Consider the following 23,028-nt stretch of genomic DNA (forward strand, 5'->3'; position numbering starts at 1 on the left):
ATTTGAATAATGTAGTCTATTCACAGTTTCATCATCATGACCCTCCATCGAGTGCCTCCCCCTGGTTGTCTTGCCAAGCGCCTTAAACTCCAGTCCTGTGCCGTATCATTTCGGGAACATCGCAATCAATAAGCCATTTCGCACTCTTACTCGAGGCTGGTGCGGCTGGCGTTGTTGATGGGCGCGGGCGTTGCGGGGCCCTCGGGGGTAACGTAGGCCTTGGTCATGCCGCCGTCGACAACCATGTCATGGCCATTGACGAAGCTCGACTCGTCGCTCGCCAGGAAAAGGACGGCCTGGGCCTGCTCAATGGCCTCGCCGAAGCGGCCGGTAGGAAAGTGCACCTCGCGGCGCATGCGCTTGGGGACGTCGTCGCCGAGCCAGTCCTGCAACAGCGGGGTGTTGAGAGGCGCGGGGCAAAGCGAGTTGAAGCGGTAACCCTCGCGGGCGTGGACCATGGCGAGCTCGCGGGTGAGAGCGAGAACGGCGCCCTTTGAAGCCGTGTAGGCAAGCTGAGGGGTGGCAGCGCCAACGAGGGCGACGACAGAGGCCGTGTTAATGATGGAGCCCTTGCTTTTGTTGTTGCGGCGCAGGGCGAGAACGGCGTGCTTGCTGCCGAACCAGACACCCTTGACGTTGATGTTCTGGGTCAGATCCCAAATCTCTTCGGGGGTGTTGACAGCATCGTCGTCACGGGCGTGCATGATACCAGCGTTGTTGAACATAATATCGAGGCCACCCCAGGCATCGACCGAGTCGACGAGGGCCTTGATCTGGTCCTCCTTGGAAACATCGGTGATCTATTCCAGCGTAGCAAAAACCGTCAGCTCGAGGAATGATGGGAGTTGAGCATCGTGTGGTGATGGTGGTGCCGAATGTGACGCGGATGAGGACGGGGACGCAAACGGGAATGATGGGATGGGTGATGATTGATTGATGGATTGATGGCGGGGCTCAGCGGGGTAGTTGTGCACTTTTAATTGGGAATGTGCAAGGTGCGCGCGCGGTGCAGCAAGCAGCGTGAACGGGTGTGTCGGCGGAGTCTCGGAGAGGCGGGAATGGAATCTTCCAACGCCTCCCATTCGCAGTGCAGACGTACCTTGGTCTCGACCCTCGCGGACGGAATGAGCGAGAGCACCTTGGCCTTGGCTTTCTCGAGCGCCGGACCAGAGATATCGGCCATGACAACGCTGGCACCCTCCTTGGCAAAAAGAATGCTGGTCTCCAGGCCAATGCCACTGTCAGAAGGGGAAGGCTCGGGTCAGCTTATCGCATCCTGATGAGTTTTTGTCTTGTTTCTTGCGGTGAGCGCCCAGCCCTTGGGGGCGCATCCTGATTTGCCGTCAAGATAAGGCGGTTTGGTGGCCGCGATACGAGATGTGTTGCTTACCCAGCTGCGCCCGTGACAACGGCGTTCTTGCCAGCCAGTCTACCACTGATCTCGGTAGGAACAGAACCCATTTTGATTGTTGTTTTGTTGAGGGGTGTATGAAATTGTGGTGATGTTGAATCGAAAGCCGCTGGCTGTGGGGAGTGCGTGATGTGGCGGAAAGGGTCGAATTTGGGGTCGCGAGGCGGTTGGGTAGGCGGCAGAAGTTGCTTGGTTGGGTTGTTGGTGGGAGGAGGGAAGAGGAAGAAGGTCTGAACACGACAAGACGACGGAGACGATGTGTTTAAAGAATCTGGACGACGACGGGTCAAGACGGGGCTGGCTGAGGAGAATGGAGCCGAAGAAGGAGACAAGGCCGTCGTCAGGAGGTAGGAGATGAGTCAAGGAAATCCGGGGGCCATGCCTCGTTTTGCCGCCCTGGCCACATTGTCAAGGACTAATACCAATTTGATGGGATGCTGCTCAAGGGAGAAGGAGGCGGTCGTCGCATACACGGAGTAGGCACTGGATACAAAGCGCGCAAGCGCGGTTCGGATACATATCAGGGTCGGTCGGTCGGGATGGCTATCAGCCCCCTTCCTAGCTCACGATTAGCCGGCTTGCCAGCTGCTCGAGCCTCTCGCTGGGAAGGTAGATCCGACAACGGCGCATGGGGAACACCATCTCATACGGAGATGTGACACAGGGCGATGGGGGTGCAGACAGAAAGACCCGTCTGTTATGGGGGTGGGTGGTGGGCGCCGGCGGGCACTCTCTGTCTGCTCAGCTCAAGCTGTTGCTGCCTCGGGCTGACAGTTGTCGCTGCCCTACTAGGCATCGGAAGGAAACAACACATCCATCACCCGCTTGGATCGAGATCGGTGGAGGATCATCACGGATATCTTTATGGTGGCAGAACCATATTCCTTGGTCCACGACATCGGCTGCAGAAGGCGCGCCTCGGTCGTGTGTATCGTTCCCCAAGACGGCGCATCAACGTGTTAACGGGCGCAACACCGATATCGCGTTATCTCTTATCAGTGGGTCTGATTGCGACACGACGGAGGTCCTAGATCAGGTACCAACCCCTCCGTAACACACCTGCGAGAGGGGGGGAGGGGAGGGGGAACGCCAGTCGTGGAGGGGGCGACGGAGTACACGTCGAGTCGAGTCGGGCACGCATGGGCGTCTAGAAGATACAATCGCATCGCGAAAATTGCCTGTCAACAAGACGGAAAACACCCTATTGTTGCCAAATGTCCGCATGAAAAGAGCCATTAATGATGGATGTTGACGTTGGCCAGTTGGAGAAGAAAGGATCAAGACCCTATGTGCATGGTTTCCGGAGAAGCTGCCGGGATGATGGGCTAAGCAGCCAACCAGGCCAATGGCGAACCGCAAAGACTCGGGCTAAAAGTGCAGAGCCGGCCTCAGCGGCAGAAGGGCATGGATCTGCTCGATAGATCAGACAAGTCGCCACTCAAGTCCTGCCAGGTACCTGAACTGTATGGTATGTGTGTCGGTCATCCTTGTGGACAGAGGAGAGCGGCACGGCAAAGCCAAGACTGTGTGTCTTGTGTGCAACCGCTGCCATGACCTTTTGGCATCGGAGGCGGTCTGGCCGAGCCCCTCCACCCCTCTCGGCTTTCATCGTCATGTGGGCAGGCGACGGTGAATGACAAACGACCATGTGGTGTTAGGCTCCGGACGGGCCGGACAATCTATTACGATTCGTAAACTCGTCATTCGTGGATTGCAGAATATGGAAGCGCAGCGCGGTCCGAGACCGCGCCGAAGGGGGGATCCCCGAGCTGAGGGCTGGCCGGGAGCTGCTCGGGCAACGCCAGCTTAAAAAATGCTCGATGATTGATTGATGTGCCTATCTGAGTAGTGGAGGTGACAGCAGCGGCAGCAAAGCGCAGACGGAGATAGAGATGAATATGCTTTCGTGCAATGCCGTCGCGGTCGCCTTGATACCGCTACGCAGGACAATTGCCGCGCTTGTAGCTGGCATGTAGCATAATCAGCAATCGGCAAACAACGCACTGCACGTAGCGAGGGGTATGAGGGGACAATCTCCATTATGAACCAGATGGAGTTCACGATGCGTTGCATCCCCGTTGGCGGTAAACTGAGGTGGAGGGTTCGGGCTTCGCGCGGCAGCAGGACCCAAGCCCATAGAAAGTATGACATGTTCTTTGGTATTTGATTCAAGCGCGTCCGTCTCCCGCTTTTTCCCCTTGTCTTAGTTTCGGATTGATGCCAGGACCAGTCGGCAGCGCAACAATGGCGGAGAGTCGATGGCGGTTGTTGATGACTCGGGGCGGGATAATGAGAGGGGACAAAGAGAAATCGGAAAATGGAGACGAAGAGAAAACATGGACAAGATATGCCAACGGCGGTTCATCGCCGGACACTTCGCACGGTGACGGCGGGCGGCCTCCGGTAAAAATCCATCATTTGTTTTTATCTGCCTCAGTCCGTCCAGCAATTCAGGGAGCATCAGCATTCAGCTCTAGCTGACAGGAGGAGGGAGGTGAGACAACTCAGCGAAGGGGAGCTGAGAGAGAGGGGGTGGGTACGTCCCTCATTGCATGACTACTGCGATCATTAATGATGACGCAGGCGCAGCCAACACGTTCCTCGGTTCCTTCCTCAATTGTCCCTTTGACCTGTGCCGTTCTGTGCCGTTCTGTGCCGTTCTGTGCCGTCCTGTGCAGTACTGTATTGCCGAAGGTTGAACAGAGAGAAGCAGCCAGTTCCAGATGACCAGTGCCTACCTACATACCATACACACTGACCCCATACGAGCCATCGCAGAAGAAAAGCGAGATCGTTTTCTAATGAGGTGACACTGTAGCTTGATTGATTGATTGATCATAGACTTTCACTTTGGCAGATGGAGCTGCCCTGCCCCGCCCGATGTCATGGTCGCTCCGGCCGGTTCCCCAAATCTCAATCCGCAACATTCCATTGGCCGCGCGCTCCCTTATCGGCGCTCCCGCATCCAGTTTGCTGCATGCACGGGGGTTCCTTGGAATCAAGCTTGAATGAAGCAACCACTCACTCCGAGTCACTCACCTTAGGAGGGATGCATACGTCGCATGATGTAGGTACATACGCAGGTATTCATGAAGAACTGGACTTGGACTGTAAACATCCCGGGTGGGGGAGGGACTCTTCCTATTCACTGTACGATACCGGTCCCGGTCCCGGTCCCCATCCCCCTTCCCCCTTCCCCACGTCCCTTTCCGCGTTCCCTCAGAGCTTATCCCATCGTTTGCTGCGCATCGTCTCAGGCCCCACGATCTGTACTTGTGTCACGTTGCTCTACGCGCGCGCGCTCCCTCACTCGCCGATTTCTTCCTTGCCCTCCTGACCAACTCATAACTTTTGCCATCGCTCATCGCTTCTTCTTTGCCCCGTCCAAGCTGCAAGTTTCGTGTGCAAATAGAAAGACCCTCTCAGACAACGGCTTCCTGCTTGTCTGTCCCAGCAATACCACACTTCGCAGTCACGCCTCCAAATCAACCAACGTTCGTCCAAACCAACGTCATCCAAAGTCAATTGACAGCTCGCTCTTGCTGCCGACATCCCATCATGGCGCCGTCCAACGACACCATCACTGTCGAGTCGCTCCCGGAGCTTCTCCGGGACGATAATAAGGTGAAGCTGGCTGGTATCGACGTCGACGGCATGCTGCGCGGCAAACTCGTCTCCAAGAGCAAGTTCCTGTCCGTCGCCAAGTCGGGCTTTGGCTTCTGCTCCGTCATCTTTGGTTGGGACATGCACGACATGACGTACATCAAGGAGCTCAAGATTAGCAACGCCGACAACGGCTACCACGATCTAATCGCCGTTCCCGATCTCTCCAGTTTCCGTCGCATCCCGTGGGAGAACAATGTGCCCTTCTTTCTCGTCAGCTTCCACGACCCGGATACTCAGGAGCCCATCTGCGCGTGCCCCCGTGGCCTGTTGAAGACCGCCCTGGAGAAGTTGCAGGCCAAGGGCTACGGCGCCATGGCTGGTGGTGAGACTGCCGAGATTTCCCGTGAATGCCCTTTCCCGCAACGCATGGAGCTAACAGCACGCTTTTCCCTTCCAGCCGAGTACGAGTTCTACCAGTTCAAGGCGCCTGCCCGCTCCGCCGAATCCACGAGCTCCACGGCCGGATACCTGCAAGAGAACCCTCCTCAAGCGCTGCCGTCTCTCACCGAGGGCATGTTTGGTTACAGCTTAACGCGGACCGTCCACAACAACGACTATTTTTACGACATCTTTGAGACGTGCTCCAAATTCAAATGTGACATCGAGGGCTGGCATACCGAGAGTGGCCCAGGCGTCTTCGAGGCGGCGCTCGAGTTTGGGGAGATCCAGCAGATGGCTGATAGGGCCAGTCTGTTCAAGTAAGCCGGCGCAATTACTACTGTCTCTGCTAGGCTGACCGAGTGCGCTCGCAGGTATGTCGTCAAGTCGGTCGCGACAAAATACGGAATCACCCCGTGCTTCATGGCCAAGCCAAAGCAGGGCTTGCCCGGGAACAGCGGACACATGCACGTCTCCATCGTCGACAAGGAGGGTAAGAACCTCTTTGCTCGCGAGACCAAGGATGAGAACCCCCCATACCCGGACGTTGCTGGACTATCGGACCTGGGCCGTCACTTCCTGGCTGGTCTGCTCGAGGGTCTCCCCGACGTCATGCCTCTGCTGGCGCCCACAGTCAACTCGTACAAGCGCCTGGTTGAGAACTTTTGGGCACCTGTCACTGTTTCGTGGGGTTTGGAGCATAGAGCCGCGTCGATACGCCTTATTGCGCCCCCCACGGCGAAGCCGGGCGCAACTCGCTTTGAGGTCCGTGTTCCCGGTGCGGACACGAACCCTTCTTTTGTGCTCGCAGCAATTCTTGCTCTGGGCTGGCGAGGTGTTGAGAAGAAATTGGAAATCCCTGTTCCGCCTCTGGGCAAGGGTCAAGATGTGGGCGGCAGCGGCGACAAGGGTATCAGGCTTGCGAAGAGTCTGCGCGAAGCAAACGACCGATTTACGCGAAAGGAGAGCATTGCGAGAGAAGTGTTCGGGGACGACTTCGTCGACCACTTTGGTGGAACAAGAGATCATGAGATCCGCCTTTGGGACGAGGCTGTGACGGACTGGTGCGTATCAACCTCAGACCCCCTCTGTGTACATCAAAGAAAGACGGCTAACAGCTGCTGTGCACAGGGAAGTGAAGCGATATATCGAGACGGTGTAAGGCCAGCGGGGCTGTTCAACTTTGTTCTTCCATCATTTCTTGGAGTTCGGATGTTTTCAACCCTGACGTCAAGCCTCGCGAGCGCGAGTATGACGGCCCCTCCACGACACCATGGCAACACGCGTGCAAGTATCTTCTGGGCCCCGTCCCAAGTTACACCCTATTATCTAGATACCCTTTTGAAATACCAAAGTATCGATCCAGCACCGCCGGCTTCAAAAGGCTGGCTCTTGGTTCTACCTGATGAGACCAGCGCGAAGGAATGTTTGCGATATGTGGGATGCGATGACACGGAGTCGCGCTTGATTGGCTGTGCCAGATGCGCCTTTGTGATGGGCCAGCGCGGTCGCAGGTCCCATATGAGCAAAAAACGTCCCATCGATCCAATCCCGAAGTCGAGAGCCGGAAGCTTGTGATGAGGACCCATCCTCTTTTTTTTTCTCCCTCGCTGTAGCGGGCTCCCGTCTCCTCACACATGATGCATGATGCGATAGGCGCAGCAACATTGATGGCTTGTTCTCTGATTGATCACACTTGTTCAATTGGCCCACCCCTGGCCGAGCTGAGGACCTATGTCGGTGAAGACTGACTACTTGCGACCCATGACAAGACAGAGACGTGAGTCAGGAGAGGCTCAAGTAGGCTGTTTGTTGGCCGACGGCGCCCCTCCCCGAGGCACTGCAAATAAGAGGGGCAGCACTTGCATCGACAACGGAAGCTCCGATGCGGCATCAAACTCCGAGGTCCGTAGTCGTCTGCAAGGTCCTCTCTTATCTTGTGTTCGCCAATGGTAAGTGATGGTTTTCTTGAACAATGTGGGCGTTTTGGCCAAGGTCAAGTATGGAACATGAAAATATCAAGAACGAGAGAGATACGACAATGCCAGGTTCCGAGATCCGAGATCCGCCACGAGCGAGATTCCTCGGTAGAAAGAGGAAAAGGAGGGGGGGGACGGCATTGAATGTCGAACGTGCCTTTGGGGTTTCCAGGAATTCCCAACAAGCTCATTGTCGCCATCGACGTCAAAGCCACCTTCAAGGTGATTGATCATGGAAAGGCCAAAACCTGATGGTTTCCAAGCTATCGATTCCTCGACTCACCGCCCCCCCTGGAGGGTGATCCTAGCCCAGTCTAGTCTCTGAGCCCATATTTCATCTCGTTATGAGGCAGTTGCTATTCCCATGTGCCGGGGGCGGTTCTTCTGGAAGGAAAAAGGGCGGGCGTCAATCACCCTCGCCAAATTGCCGTGAGACCGGGGGGGCGACGGCGGTTTCCAGAGCACATGAATGCCACGCCGTTTAGCTCCATTTGACGCATACATAGCGTGGCACCCTGGGCGGTTGGGGCTCCCAAGGTAGGTAAGTCGCTCGCCCATGCCCGGCCCTGTCCCGTCACCTCTGGTGGCTTTTTAGCGGGCATGCCTCGTGTCATTCCTCGGGGAGCGTCCGCGTAGTAAGCTGTGGAGGCCGGGTGATGGTTGATGTTTGCCTGGTCATGTTTTATAAAAAACAAAAAACAAAAACAAAAAAAAACAAAAAAAGGGAAGAAAAAAGGGGGACGGGGGTCCCACACGGTCGCAATAACGGCCTTTTTAATTTTGCTTTATCGCTTCGGGCCGGGTTCCTTACAGAAGTTTGACAGGGTATCGGTGATCTATGCGGTGGAACTCGAGGAAGCGGCCAGCTCTACATTGGGAGAAAACATCACATGGAGTTGTTCCAGAAACGGGCTCCAATGGAATCGTGCCTCTCGAGCGATTCCTTCATCCCTATGAACTATGAACAAATCTCTTGTCTGCAAACAGTTAGGCGGGAACGCCTCCAAGAAAGGGCATGCTACTGACCAAGGTTGCATCCCGTCGATGGGGGGGGATTCTAGACCTCATCTTGGGGGTGGTATTCCGGCCGTTGAGACATGCGTTGAGGGATGAGGCGACTAATTGGTGTAGTGGCACCGAGAACGGGACAGCAAAAGCAGGACCAACGGGGATCAAGTGAATGCCTCGTTGAGGCTTGGCTCCGAATACGGCTGTGGAAGTGATCCAAGGCCAACGATGACGATGACGGAGGCATCGGAAATGGAATCACGATCTAAACCAAGAGGAAATACGGCTCTAGGTGCCAAGTGGGGATAGATGATGCCCTTTCAGCAGCAGCTTGTATCTGTGAAGAAGCAAGCAAGGTACGGTAGTTGGAAGAGACACTTGAAGCATATGGTTCGAAACAAGTCTGTTGTATCAATGCCGGCCGGCCGTGCGGGCCTGGTTCGAGACTTGATTTCACTTGCACTGCTTCCTTTCCTCGCCATTTCCCTCGCCCTCTCAGACGTTTGATGAGCTTCCTCACCCCGAAAATCATCACCTCACTCTGCGCTCAAGTGCCATGCCAGCATGGTCAATCCTGCCTATATTCAACCCATCCCCTTCCCAACCTGCCTTGCGGCAAGCTCCAAGTCCTTGCCGTGGAGCCAGGGTATGGGTGCGGGTATGGGTGCGGGTAGTAGTCGACATGCTACGCTGTAACTTGGCAGCCATAGCCCAGCCGCCCCGGTGTTTTTTTCCTCTACTTGTTCTGCATGCATGCATGCATGCACATCTTGGGTGGAGGGGAGGGGGAGGGGTTCAACACGCTCGATTTTTTTATTTAATTTTCGAGAGGGGTTTGGTTTGATTTTCTTTTTGTTCCCAGCCTGGATACTGCGTATTTTCCCTCGACTTCTTCCATGGATTTCAATGTCGTCCTGGCCGGCATGTACACGGACCCATGGCCGGCGCGCCGTCGACCGCCTCCCGCGCCCCCCCTGCTTTTCTTTCTTTCCCTTGCCAGTGACTCCGTGCGGACAGGTGCTCCGATCAGGAGCCAGGCGTGATTTGATGGCGTCAGATCCTCCCGGTAGAGGAGCAGGAAGGGTGGAAGACGTGGAGGTTCTCCATCCTCGTCCAAGTCCGAATTCCTAGGTAGTCTCCGCGATAAAATAAAAACAACATACAAAATAAAGCTAGAATCCCCCTACCCCCGTTTCCCTCATCAGATCCTACCTCCCCCCGGTTCAAGTCAAAATAGCCTTTCCCCTCCGGTCTTGTGCATTGCGTATGCCTGGCCCCCTTTGTGCTGCCGTCATCCTTTGTCGACGCCCAAGAAGCCAACGGGCCCTTCTTGTCATCGGATTCCGGTTGCTCTTTCTCTTTTTTTTTTTTTCCCTCTCGGCCCCGAATCGGTTTCTTAAAGGGGGATGAATACGAAGGGGGTTCCATCCAATCCCTCGATCAAAGGCCACTGTTGTCGTTCTCCGTACGCAAAACATCTTCCCCGCGCTCATATTAGCTGGGGCACCCTAATTGTCATATTTTGTTATTTTAAGTCATCGCGAGGAATTTCCTACGAGAACCGCCACGTGTGGCCGTACCTCACCGAGTTCCAACACTCCTCCATCTTGGTGCCGCACACAGCTCCATATTGAGGTGGTATTTTGAAGAGGAAGTCCAGAAATCAAGACAGCAGGAATTCGTCGAATTGTCGCCAAAGCACAGCTGTGACGAACCCGTCAACGGCTTCATCATCGACTCGTACTGAAAGTAACACCGCGCGTGCCAGTTTTATCACGTAATACCGGTGGCTGTCACCCCTTCCTTCATGGGCGAAGACGTTGGAGCCGCGACCGGAGATCCTGGCGTCGGCGACAGCGGCGGACTCGGGGCGGATGATGCCAGTGTGACGAGGGACTGTGGGGACTACAAGGAACGGAGGCGACATTCCCGTGCAGCAGCAGCCGAGGCCAAAGTCATGAACGACGACAATTATGACGACCATTACGACGGCTCAGATGCCTGCTCGGATTTCAGCTCCGTCTCCGTCGACGAGCTGCCGCCTATCCGCGCCTACGGTCACACCTATCACGGCTCAGGTCTCCTGCTTATGCCCAACGACGAATCGGAGCGTGCCCGCCTAGAGATCCAGCACCAGCTGTTCAAGCTATGCCTCGAGGGCGCTTTGACTGCGACGAAGCTGCCGACGGACAGAGCCCTCAACGTCCTCGACATCGGCTCCGGCACCGGTAACTGGGCCGTGGAAATGGGCGAGCAGTACCCCCTGGCCAACATCATGGGTGTCGACATCTCCGCCGCGCTGCTGCCCACGACGGTCCCGCCCAATGTCGTCTTCGAGGTTGAAGACGCCAACGAGGACTGGGCGCGCGAGAAGAACAGCCTCGATTTCGTCCACATGCGGAACCTCGTCGGCGGCGGCATACCGGACTGGCGGGCGCTCTTCCAGCAAGCGTACGAGCACCTCAAGCCCGGCGGTCAGATCGAGTTCTCCGAGGTGCGGACGAGGTACTTTGACCTCGTCGATAGCAGCGGCGACGAGCCCACCGCGCCGACCGAGGAAGAAAAAGATCACGGCTCCATGACGGCATGTCGCGAGTTCGAGATCGGGTTTGCACAAATGGCGGCCATCGCGGGTGTCGACTTTGATCCCATACCCAAAATCCCCGCCATTCTGTCCAGTGTTGGGTTCGAGAGGGTGGGACGCTGGTCGGATCTGGTGCCTATACAGGCCGTGGGCCACGACGAGAAGATGGTCAGGAAGGGGGCCCAGTTTGCCCAGATGCTTGAATATGGTGGGTTTTTCGTGTTCCTTCACGGTCAAATTCTTTCCACTGGATCGCCATCTAATTGTTTCCAGGTTTGGAGAACTACTCGCTGGCCGTGTTCGTCAAGGGGGGTTGGGATGAGAAGGAGACTCGGAATCTCCTACAGAGAGTCCACAAAGAGTCGCGAGATACGGCAAATGAGGCATACGGCAAAGTGTGAGTCTGTAACGAATGCATATTTGTTTTGAAACCCGACGGCTGACACTTTTTCTAGATCTTTTGTAACGGCCAGGAAACCAATGCAATGAGGTGATGTTGAAATGACCCGCGCTCTCTACACGCATAGACACATATCATCAACCACAAGATTCATACAATAAGAATAATGACCTCCCTATCGTCCTTCTCTGCTTCCAACTGGCATCTGTTCTCCAAATCAGACTCTGTGAGATCTCATCTTCCTGTCACAATTCTTGCCTCCTATCCTGATGCCTGGCCCAACTACCTGACTTGGTGGGATGCTACCAACCCCGCGGTCAGTCGGTCGGTTATTGACCGATGCTTTGTTCAAGTCGGGCTGAGGCGGTCCGAATGTCACTCGGGCTTGCGCCAGTATAAACCATTGGTTCCTAAGCACCTCGAACCTCTGCAACCCTCAACTCTCTCTGCTCTCCCATGGGCCGAGCCCCCATTCTCCGCATTACAGGTATGCTAGATACTAGTACAGAACAAGGAGATCGGTTAGACTCGAACTATCATGAGCCGAGCGTCAAATCCCGCCGCAGAAACCCCCGAGGAGCCTTGATCCCTGGATTGTTTCACTCCCCGTCAGCCGTTCCATGTAAGGACAATCCACCTTGTTCGAGCATCGGGGCAAACTGAGGCTTGCGCTTTCAGCTTGCCCCATTGACAACTGCATTGAGTTTCTTTTTCGCCAGAACCACATTTCGTTAGGCCGTGGCCACTGACCGAGGTAGCATTCACCGCGTGAAACCGATGGACGGCATTGAAATAGGTTTCCTTGCCTGTAAGCATGTCGCTTTGCTTGCCATGCGGAGAAGCTCCGCAATCCATTGCCGACGCAGACGATTGACCAGGGGAGTAGACCAGCGTGCCACATAAGTATGGACACCGCTGCATCGGATGGATGTGAAATCATCAAGCTTTTCTTTCCGACCTACAACTTACAGGGCAATTGACCGACGATAGAGGCTATGACAACGCCGGGGGGGGGGGGGGGGGGGGTGACCGAGCCGCGGCCGTTTTCCTGTCCGCCCACAAGCAGAATCTCAAAGTCAACAGATGAGGCCGATTGACTACTGAAACTTGAATCATGGTCACTGCACTTACATACACTGGGCCCCCATCCCATCAGTCGTACTGGGCCCCTTGTCTACGATACCTTCAGACGGCAGAAAGACTTACGCGTCCGTTTGGAAGCAGACCATTAGGTTCCCTGTAGGGGATACCAAGTTCAACCGAGTTCACTGAACGTGGGGGCTTCTCCAGCACGGCGGTGACGCCTTCGTAAGGGAACTTTCCGGCAGCAAGGCCTAGGATGTGCCACTAGAAAACGGTCTCGTCCTGCATGCCAATCCCAGATGGTTTCTGTCACGGGCGATTCACCAACGGTAACGGTATCGTCAACATCGCAACCTATTATTCGGCTTCATCCTACCGTACGCCGTTGAGCTGGGGAGCAGCGATCTCCTCGGCCAAGACGTAATCCCGCACCGCGCCCTTCCAGTCGCTGATTCTCACGTCCTTGATCTTGACCACGATGACCCGTACCTCTTCGCCGGCCACGAAACATCCCCTGCCGCCGTCCTCGGCCTGCACGCTGGGGTTGAAGCTCTGTCCCTCGTCAAAGGTGTTGTTCTCGAGATGCGCCTCGCGGTAAAACTTTTCTTCGTCGGACCCGTTGTCCACTAGGCTAGCGGTGCCGTTGATTGTGGCGCTGATGCTGGAGACTGCGGCGGTGTTCAAGTTCAGAAGGAGGGAGGCGAGGCTGGAGCGGTGCTCGGGCCCGGGGCTGCCGCCAGAGAGACGGCGGCCTGAAGTCGGTGGGCGGTGGGATGACCCTACATGATAGCGGTTAGAAAGATGGAGCGTCTTCCTCGAAAGCTTTGGGGTATTTTCATACAGTCGTGGACCAACAGAGAGACGTTGGGGTTCGATAGGAGATTCTGCGTCTTTCTCGAGGCGGGGTTGGTGGTCATGACGATGACTGGGGTGGACGAAAAGTCGGATGACGGGAGGTATGTGTAGTTCATGAGGGAGACGTTAGGGATGTTATCGGTACATGTTGCGAGATGGAGCTATCAGATGCAGTGGCGACGGCCCAAGGTCAGCACAAGAAGCTCCTCATGATACAGCTGCAAGCTCGACGCGGGGCAGAGGAGAGCGGATTTCGGAACGTACGAATCGGGCGTTCTCCAAGCATTGAACGACCTCCTGGGGCAGGGTGGCGGTGACCTGTTTGTTGGTATCGCCGGCCGAAGCCTCGTAATTGAGAGGTACTTGTTGCTCCATGATCGGTCAGGTTAAGTTGCTTGGCGGGTTGGGATGGTGATGCTGTGCGCAGTATCGTGAGCTTCTCCAAAAATGAGCGTTCCTGAATTCGGCTGGGCTGGAAAGGAAGGATGGACAGACAGACAGACATGGCCCCGTCACTCGCTGACTAATGCGGGGCAACAACGGTCAGTGTTCCATCTTTGCTGGCGGGATGACGCACTTCACCTCACCTAGAATGGCCCATGTCACCCGCCCTTATCTTATCAAGCGGCAGGACATCCGAAATGGACTCCCCCACTGATCCCTCGGTGGACCACTGGAATCCGGGGTCGCCTTCCAGCGGCTCTCCAATAAGGCACGGCTATTATCGGCACCACAACCTCCCAGAGACAAGAGAGCGCGACAAGCCGAAGCACAGCTAGCTCGAGGGCTCGGGTCAACGACCAGTTCGGCTTCTGCACTTTTCTCCTTCCATCATCGACACCCTAACCTCTTTTTAATTCTTTGTAAAGATCTCAATTGACCCCCAAACTTGAAAGTCCAGATCCTCCAGTCTTTCTTTGACTTGTCCATCATGCGTTCAATGAAAGCCAAGCACCGGCTCGTCCGACCCCTCCCTCGCCTCCTTTCCTCTGCCGCCGGCCAGTCCGTCCCAGCCTCGAGCCAAATCACCCCGATCACCTCCCTATTGATTGCAAACCGCGGCGAAATTGCCCTGCGAATCCACAAGACTGCCGACAGGCTGGGAATCAGGACAACTACTCTGTACACGGATCCCGACAGCTCCAGCCAGCACGCCGCGTGTTCCCCGCATTCCCTGGCTTTGGGTGATGCGAGAGCCTACCTGGACGGCGAGCGCATCATTTCATTAGCCAAGAAGCACGGCATTCAAGCCCTTCACCCAGGATATGGCTTTCTCTCTGAGAATTCAAAGTTCGCTGAGAGATGCGAGAAGGAGGGCATCGTCTTCGTCGGGCCTCCGGCGCAAGCCATGGCTGACATGGGCGACAAGGCACGAAGCAAGGAGATCATGACCGCCGCCAGCGTGCCCTGCGTGCCAGGCTATCATGGTTCTGAACAAGGAGAAGAGCAACTGCTGCAGCATGCCAAGAACATCAAGTTCCCCGTGCTACTGAAGAGTGTCAAGGGTGGTGGTGGGAAAGGCATGCGCATCGTCTTGACGGAGGACGAGTTTGCCGCTCAGCTCCGCAGTGCCCGCGCCGAAGCACGCGCCTCGTTCGGCGAGGGCGGTGAGGTCATGCTGGTGGAGAAATACATTGTGCGCCCACGCCACGTCGAGGTACAGGTCTTCGCCGATAAGCTGGGTAACTGCGTGGCTCTCGGAGAGCGTGACTGCAGTATACAGAGACGACACCAGAAGATCCTCGAGGAATCGCCGGCACCAGACCTGGATGACGAGACGCGTCTCGACCTCTGGGAGAAGGCAAGGAAGGCCGCCCTGGCCGTCAACTACGTTGGCGCCGGCACCGTCGAGTTTATCCTTGACAAGGACACCGGCGAGTTTTACTTCATGGAGATGAACACCCGCTTGCAGGTCGAGCACCCCGTCAGTGAGATGGTCACCGGCACCGATCTCGTCGAGTGGCAATTTCGCGTCGCCGCTGGCGAAAAGCTGCCCTTGACCCAGGAAGAGATTGTGGAGAACATCAAGCAGCACGGCGCAGCCATTGAGGCTCGTATTTACGCCGAAAGCCCCGAGAAGGGGTTCATGCCTGACTCGGGAAGGTTGATCCACTTGACCACGCCGAATACCAACGAGGACATTCGCATCGACGCCGGTTTTGTTCAGGGCGACACGGTTTCGGAGGCCTATGACGGGATGATTGCCAAGTTGATCGTCCGTGGTAAAGACAGAGAGACTGCCATTCGCCGGATGGAACTGGCTCTCCGGAACTACGAAGTCGTCGGTCTCAGCACCAACATCGAGTTCCTCAAGAGACTTTGCCGGTCTCCCGCCTTCATCGAGGGAAATGTCGAGACAGGCTTCATCGAAAAGTGGAAAGAGGAGCTTTTCAAGCCGCGACACATCCACAGCGAGGTCTTTGTACAGGCTGCTCTCGGTTCGCTGTCTCCCCAGCTGGTCCATGGCCCTCCTCATGGCGGCAGCCTAGGATTCGGCGATGCTAGCACGTTGAGCGAGCGCAAGTTTGCTTTCAAGGTCCTTGACTCATACAGCGAAAAAGAGGGGGAGGTGGTGGAGGTGAGCATCACGCAAAAGGCTCATCAGCTCTTCGACGCGCGCGTGTCAAGAAAAGGAGAAGAGGCGCCCCAGGTTTTCGAGAACCTCGTCAGCAAATCGATCTCTGGCTCGTCAAAAAACGCACTGACGACGTTCTTCCCCGACGAACGCCTCGAATCCACCGTCGTGCAGAACACGCAGAGCGAGCAGGATACGAAGATCGTAGTGTTTCAGCACGGCATCAAGACGGAGCTTTCTCTACTGCCACCCGGCTGGTTCGAGAAGGCCCTTGGCCTGAAGGAGGTCACGGCGTCAGTGGTAGCGCCTATGCCGTGTAAGATTCTGAAAAACGAGGTAGAGGAAGGGCAGACGGTGGCCAAGGGCGCCCCATTGGTTGTGTAAGTGCCCCGCCCATTGCTTCACTGCCATTGCATGGTGATAGCCAGGATCTGACTTGAATGCACAGCATCGAGTCCATGAAGATGGAGACAGTTATCCGGTCACCCCAAAACGGCGTTATCAAGAGGCTGGCGCATAAGGAAGGAGTAAGTCATGAGGTCTCTCGGTCTCGGCAGCTGACAACTAACACAACTCAGGATATCTGCAAAGCTGGAACTGTTTTGGTTCTTTTTGAAGAGGAGGCTAATGAAGAGTCATGAATGGGTAGTTGGTTGCATGATGATATACAAGACACAACGCTCAATTTGCCGAGCGAACGGTTTAGCAATTCGAAGGCTTGACAATTTTGACCTCCTGTGACAGGATTGCAGTCTGTAGCGCTTATGCAACCACTTGACTGAAGTTTTCAAGATACCTGCCCAGTTTCTCCAAGCCGGCCTTCAAAACCTCCGTACGACACACATATCCGAACCGCATATGCCCCTCAAAGTCAGTTCCGTCTCCGAAGCAGGTGGAGCCAGGCATGATGAGAACCCCCGTCTCTTTTAGAACCTCAAGACAGAACTCGTCATCACGCACAGGCTTTCCATTCTTCTCGAAGCGGATCATCGCTGTCGTGCCAGCAGTGGGTTTGACCCAGGAACACAACAAGCTGTGTTTCCGCACAAATGCATCGAGCAGCTCCAAATTGTTCCTTGCGAGGTCGGTGTTCCTCTTCAGCAGGTTTGGCTTGACGGCATCCGAGAGAGCATACCCAGCCACCCTGTCGTCCAGCTGCGACACGCTTATAGTCGTGTAGTTTCTGGCGTTTTTGACGGCCTCGATGACCTCGAGGTCTCTGGAGGCGATCCAGCCCAAACGGATACCTGCGAGCGAGAATGCCTTGGACATGCTTCCCGTGGAAATTGTTCTGGCATATCCCAGCGACAAGATGGACGGGGGCATACTTTCTCCTTCGGGGAGACTGTGGAAGAGTGGGCGGTAGACCTCATCGGCCATCACAATGATGTTCCGTGATTTGGCGAACGCCACGATGTTTTCCAGAACGGACATTGGGATCGTGGCACCAGTAGGGTTGTTGGGATTATTGATGATGATCATCTGGCCGAACCATTAGTTGGCCGTTCTAGCAGCCACCTTCTTGGGGATTGGCCTACCTTCGTGTTGTCTCGCACAAGGCTTTCCAGCTCTCGAACGTCCGGGATATAACCGTTCTCCGACCTCAATTTCCAAAGGGTCACGTCTGCCCCCAAGCTCCTGGGGACCTCGTAGAGCTGTTGGTACGTCGGGTACACGCAGACGACATGATCCTTGGGACCAACAAGGGTGAAGAGAGTGAGAAAGTTGGCCACAATGGCCCCCTGAGTGAGGATGATCTGGCCACTCGGAAGGGGACCTGAAATGTCATTATCGTAGAGATTCGCGATTTGCTGGCGGGTCGTCTCCGAGCCGTAAATCGCCCCGTAGGTCATTCGCCGAGTCGTGATGTCTAGAGGTCCGGCAGCCGACTTTTCAGTGGATAATTGTGTGAGCTCTTGGATGGAAACAGATTCGCAGCAAGTCTCGGCCATATTGAGAGCACCGGGAGTGGTCTCCAGGCGATCCATCCACTCCTCCACTACAAAGGGCTTAATCTGGACCATCGTGGTGCTTTTGACGAATTTTGATACAGGCTGACGTATGTGAGGTTTGGTATCCAATCTTTCAACTGAAGTGATTATGGAATGAAGACATCGGTTTAAATAGACCCCGGTTGGTAACGCTCATCATCAAGTTCGCGGCTTCTTGCCCTACAGTATACGTACTTGTAAGGCGCGCCCTTGCGATGGGGCAGGCTTAAGAGTTACATAGTTCTCCACATCTCCACTGAAGATCACAAGGACAGTACAGCCCAAAACACCACAATATCCTCACCGCATCGGAGGGATACCATTTCATGAATTATGCTTATCTTCAAAGGGGGGTTGTTGCTTTACTGCCACAAAGATAGAATCCAAGCGATGTCATAGGGATTTCTTAGCATGCAGGATGCTGCTCTCCACCTCAACAAACGCAAGGAAACGGACAGATTGAGCAAGCCTTGCGGGCTTCAAGCTGTCTACAGAATGTGGACTTCTCTATTATATAACATGCTTTATTAGACGAACTTGATAGTGACCCTAGCAACTAAACCCAGCAGGGCAGTCTGTAACCATGCACTGCCAATTAGCTGCCCAGGAAGTCTTCCAGAACTGTTTGCATCTGGTGCTCTCCACCGGCCTCCCAAACCACTGCTTAGTACAAGATCGCATTTACAAGGTTAAATTTCACACATACATAGCTCCACAAGAATTGATAGCATGTTTTGAAGGACATCTATCGTCTGACTTCTGAGATAACCATGCTGGATCTCAAGACGACAGTCATGACTTGCGAATTGTCACGCTGAACAAGTGGCAAGTCTTCACACAGGCAATTCAGTACTTCGGCTCGAATTTAATCGATTTAACTGTTTACTAAATCTCTTGTGCTTTTCTGAGAGATGGTCCATAACGGTAGCTACATGTTTCTCAATAGGAGCATGTAAATACATCAACACAATAGGCCACAACACCTGCCAGTCTCGGGAATCCAAATCAGCCAGTCACTTATATTTCGATTTACAGAATTTATTTAAGTTTGCCATTTTAGAAAGCTGGCTAAAGGACAGATTGGAGTACCTTGAGCGCTGGTTCGCACCGCTCTGGCCGCCTGGCATGCCTAAAGTAAGACCGCCTTGGTTTGCAGATTACTCTAAAAGGGGCCTCCACAAACTTTCAATAGGTTTGTTCAAACTGTGGTTCGTCCGCACTAAATACATAACTTGGCGTTTCTTAGGCAAAGTTAATCAGAAGTGTCAAACTATGGCGCTGGAATGGTTCGTTGGAATCTCGGAATCACTGCCGTCTCCCTCGCTACCAAATGTAAACCAGGGAATTGGTCAATGTAGAAATCTCGAAAATCATACATTCCTTTTGAACTTCCCCCTTTCTACTGAAATAATGATGAAAGTTCTTCGGCGGCAAGGAACTAAGGTTGCCCCCAAAACTCGCATGCCCACGGTCCAGAGCGCTGCGGCAGGTGGCAGGCTGGCCGTGAGCTTTCCCCTCTCGATTGCCCCGTTCACGAACCTCTTTGGACATAATTCTTGAAGTATTCTGGAACAGCCATCGGTCACAAGAACTCATATATATCATCACCAGGGTTCACATCATGCGCCTCACAACTGACCCTGAGGGACTCGGAGACGAGAAAGGGGGATTTATCATACCTACTCAAAAGCTGAGAGATTTTCCTTCTTCCTCATTTTCTCTCTGCATTCCAACTCGGATCGCACACAATCTCGACACATGAAAGGGCGGTACCACCGGCTACAACCACGCAAAAATGTCAACAGTTCACTCCGCAGACAAGACAATGTAAGCAGCAAAGCCACTTGTTGCTTTCAGTAATATTTACCAGCCATTCAGTCATCAGAACAATACTCTAGGCGTTGAAATCGATGTTAGCCATAAGGAGCATCCTAATCACGGCAAGCTCGATGACAGTCACCAGACGACCGGCGGGTAAGTTGACTTTGTGCAAGCTTAGATAATTTAACTGACGCCTTCGTACAACAGGCTTGGAAACCCCTTGAGAAACATACCTCGGGACCGACTCAAAGCTGAAGCTAGTCTGTTTGCAGTCAGCCTCGGCTGGCCGAGCGAAATCGGATTGTTCCAGAAAGCAGCATTGGTAGCACAAAGCCCGACGGTATTTGAGGACATACCGGAGCTCACCGAGGACGATCGATCGGTTTTAAGGAATGAAGTCGAGCACTGCTGGAGGCATCCTTTTGCACTCTACCTTACCATCGCCATGAATTCGATCAGTGCAGCAGTGCAAGGCTGGGATCAAACAGGTTCCAATGGGGCAAACCTATCATTCCCGCAAGCTTTTGGTATTGAGGACAAGGGACAAGCCTGCTTAGCATCTGGAACATGTCAGAGAAACTCGTGGATCATCGGTGCCATCAATAGCTCGCCGTACATGGCTATATGCCTTGTGTAAGTCTGTACTTCTATACCAGATGAAGCCACACTGCTAACAAACGAAGCGCTTGCTGGCTGTCTGATCCAGTGAACAACTGGATAGGTCGCCGAGGCGCTATTTTTGTCGGTGCTATCTTCAGCATTATTGGGCCAATTGGCCAAGCGATTTCCCAGACTTGGCCACAGATCCTGATATACAGAATCCTGCTTGGCATGGGCATGGGCTTGAAGGAAGTCACTGTTCCAGTGTTTTCTGCGGAAAGCTCGCCATCTAGCATCCGTGGGGCTCTCGTCATGTCCTGGCAGCTCTTTAGCGCATTCGGCATCATGCTTGGCTTCAGCGCAAACCTAGCTGTTGCCGGATACGGTGAAATTGCCTGGAGGCTTCAACTTGGTTCTGCTATGATACCTGCTGTGCCACTTCTTCTGGGTATCTACTTCACACCCGAGTCCCCGAGATGGCTGTTAAAGAAGGGCAAGTACAGGAAGGCTTATGCATCGCTCCAGAAACTCCGCGGGAACGACCTTCTCGCAGCCAGAGACTTGTACTTGATCGATGCTCAAATGAGCATGGAGCAGAACCTCATACAGGCGCAGGGATTTGACAAGAGCAACTTTTTTAAAAGATGTGTAGAGCTGTGGACGGTACCGCGCAACCGCCGTGCAACTCAGGCATCTGGCATCATCATGGCCGCTCAGCAGTTCTGCGGAGGTGAGTCCATCTTCCACTATGCAGCATAAAAGCTATCGCTGATCGGCTACTCAGTAAACCTCATGTCTTTTTACTCTTCGACTCTGTTCGAAGAAGCCGGGGCAAGCAAAACATCTGCTCTCTTGGCCTCTTGGGGATATGGCATGGCCATGTTCTTGTTCGCACTCCCAGCCCTGAAGACCATCGATCGATGGGGTCGGAGAACCTTGTTGCTCGCGACGTTTCCCAACATGTGCTGGGCGATGGGGGCTGCTGGTCTGGCTTTCTACATCCCAAAGGACAGCCAAGCGCACCTTGGAGTCATCTGCCTCTTCATCTACCTATTCGCAGCTTTCTACGGCCCGGGTGAGGGGCCATGCGCATTTGTATACTCGGCCGAGGTCTTCCCTCTGTCACATCGCGAGGTTGGCATGGCTTGGGCTGTGGCGACCAACAACTTCTGGGCCATCATCGTCGCCCAGACGTCTCCACCTCTGTTGCAAGCCATCGATCCTCAGGGCGTCTTCTCTCTCTATGCTTTCTTCAACGTTATTTGCTTCATCCTCATCTTCCTGTTTCTTCCAGAGACCAAACAGCGCTCACTTGAAGAGCTTGATGGCGTATTTTCTATATCCACTCGACGGCATGCATCATACCAACTCAAAGAGGTTTTGCCTTGGTGGTTCAATCGGTACGTCTTGAGGAAAGGGTTGGAGCCTGAGCCAAAGTTGTACGATTTTGAGATGGTTGAAAATGTCGAGTCGGGCCCAAGGTTGTGAGACAGAGGCCACATTGACCTGAAGTGTGTGAGCATACAGACAGGCATTGGATATGACATTCATCTGTTTTTGAACGTGCAGTGTATACATTTGCTTATGCGTCAGTTCTTCAGTTCTCAAATGTACTTTTTTCTCTTCAGATTGTTAATTGTCGAAGACCCCTTATGCTTGCTGCCTGCTGTCATTAATACTATGCCACTCTTGCTCCCCACAACCAAGCACACGTTTCTGGTGTGCACACCCTTATGGGATTCAGAATCTTAAATTCGCTGTTGGTCTCCCTCCCTCAATCGAGCGAACGAGTACGCAAAAGTGTTTCTGTTCGTGGTGAAAGGTGATGTATATCGTCCCCATTTCCCCATCGGAATCCGGCTGAGTACACAACATCCACATTTTGTCGTGATGGGTACGGATACCTACCTATCCCCTCAACCGCGGCAAGGCCCCAGACCCACACAGTGTGCGAGGTAGTGACCAATAAGGGCATAGCATAGCGTCCTAGATGTATAGTACTTCTTCTTGCAGCTAAACTCAGTAGGTTTAGAAGGTATCTAACAATCCAGCCTTTAACAGCTTTAGTAGTAATGCTATGTTAAAAACAGAGGGGGAAATGCTGCTGCACTGAGATTTGTACTGTGGGGTAAAAAGTGGGTCTGGGGCCTTGTCGCGGTTGAGGGGATATAAGCCGCAATTGCAGTACGGCAATTGTAGATCGATCCACTTTTGCGCCATCATCACACATGTCAATCTATTTTCATGACAGCAAAGTGTTATACCTCTGTTTGAAACATTAGGACAATCTGATTCAATTTTGAACTTCTTCATTTTTTCAAGAGCCCGCGAGGAAGGGCGCCGAAAACAGCATGATCCTTGTTTGCGAACCGAATCATAAATGCTGAAGGCATGTGGTGGTCGTCTAACACTTGCAAGGAGCTGCTTAGGGTTACTAGTAAGGCGCCCAAAAGTAGATCTTGAACACAAATGGTATCGGAGTGTAACCAAAGGCCGGCCACAAGCTGGAAAACTGCTCTCATTGGGCATCGGGGTCCTTCTTGGGTTCCGTTCAGTCACAACCGGCAGTAAGACGGCTTTCGGAGTCCTAGCGTTACAAGCCTGTTTGAGTTCTGTCAGGCGGCTACAAGGGGGGGTGGTTCACTATCCTTTCTTCAAACCCAAGCTCATGACTCAC

General features: G+C 54.0%; 7 protein-coding genes across 7 annotated transcripts; 4 read left to right on the plus strand and 3 right to left on the minus strand.

Moving 5' to 3' along the window:
- Window positions 1-146: 146 nt before the first annotated feature.
- On the minus strand, window positions 147-1,461 carry CH63R_06955 (Short-chain dehydrogenase; the record flags this gene model as incomplete). The annotated part of the gene is made up of 3 exons (XM_018301930.1): window positions 147-800; window positions 1,100-1,238; window positions 1,391-1,461. The coding sequence occupies 3 exons, from the start codon at window positions 1,459-1,461 to the stop codon at window positions 147-149; spliced, it is 864 nt and encodes a 287-aa protein (XP_018156708.1).
- A 3,508-nt stretch (window positions 1,462-4,969) lies between these two features.
- CH63R_06956 (Glutamine synthetase) lies at window positions 4,970-6,617 on the plus strand (the record flags this gene model as incomplete). The annotated part of the gene is made up of 4 exons (XM_018301931.1): window positions 4,970-5,399; window positions 5,475-5,775; window positions 5,830-6,519; window positions 6,587-6,617. The coding sequence occupies 4 exons, from the start codon at window positions 4,970-4,972 to the stop codon at window positions 6,615-6,617; spliced, it is 1,452 nt and encodes a 483-aa protein (XP_018156709.1).
- Window positions 6,618-10,249: 3,632 nt separating this feature from the next.
- CH63R_06957 (Methyltransferase) lies at window positions 10,250-11,515 on the plus strand (the record flags this gene model as incomplete). The annotated part of the gene is made up of 3 exons (XM_018301932.1): window positions 10,250-11,234; window positions 11,300-11,423; window positions 11,482-11,515. The coding sequence occupies 3 exons, from the start codon at window positions 10,250-10,252 to the stop codon at window positions 11,513-11,515; spliced, it is 1,143 nt and encodes a 380-aa protein (XP_018156710.1).
- A 1,096-nt stretch (window positions 11,516-12,611) lies between these two features.
- On the minus strand, window positions 12,612-13,739 carry CH63R_06958 (Pyridoxamine 5'-phosphate oxidase; the record flags this gene model as incomplete). Its single annotated transcript, XM_018301933.1, has 4 exons — window positions 12,612-12,773; window positions 12,891-13,288; window positions 13,351-13,525; window positions 13,629-13,739. The coding sequence occupies 4 exons, from the start codon at window positions 13,737-13,739 to the stop codon at window positions 12,612-12,614; spliced, it is 846 nt and encodes a 281-aa protein (XP_018156711.1).
- A 556-nt stretch (window positions 13,740-14,295) lies between these two features.
- CH63R_06959 (Carbamoyl-phosphate synthase subunit L) lies at window positions 14,296-16,580 on the plus strand (the record flags this gene model as incomplete). The annotated part of the gene is made up of 3 exons (XM_018301934.1): window positions 14,296-16,319; window positions 16,388-16,466; window positions 16,518-16,580. 3 exons carry the CDS (start codon window positions 14,296-14,298, stop codon window positions 16,578-16,580), a joined length of 2,166 nt encoding a protein of 721 aa, XP_018156712.1.
- Window positions 16,581-16,701: 121 nt separating this feature from the next.
- CH63R_06960 (Aspartate aminotransferase) lies at window positions 16,702-17,963 on the minus strand (the record flags this gene model as incomplete). Its single annotated transcript, XM_018301935.1, has 2 exons — window positions 16,702-17,421; window positions 17,478-17,963. 2 exons carry the CDS (start codon window positions 17,961-17,963, stop codon window positions 16,702-16,704), a joined length of 1,206 nt encoding a protein of 401 aa, XP_018156713.1.
- Window positions 17,964-19,725: 1,762 nt separating this feature from the next.
- CH63R_06961 (Hexose transporter) lies at window positions 19,726-21,839 on the plus strand (the record flags this gene model as incomplete). The annotated part of the gene is made up of 5 exons (XM_018301936.1): window positions 19,726-19,757; window positions 19,809-19,904; window positions 19,959-20,384; window positions 20,435-21,081; window positions 21,136-21,839. The coding sequence occupies 5 exons, from the start codon at window positions 19,726-19,728 to the stop codon at window positions 21,837-21,839; spliced, it is 1,905 nt and encodes a 634-aa protein (XP_018156714.1).
- Between the last annotated feature and the right edge of the window lie 1,189 nt (window positions 21,840-23,028).

The sequence above is a fragment of the Colletotrichum higginsianum genome, chromosome 5 (assembly GCF_001672515.1).
Source record: "Colletotrichum higginsianum IMI 349063 chromosome 5, whole genome shotgun sequence".
Lineage (NCBI taxonomy): Eukaryota > Fungi > Ascomycota > Sordariomycetes > Glomerellales > Glomerellaceae > Colletotrichum > Colletotrichum higginsianum.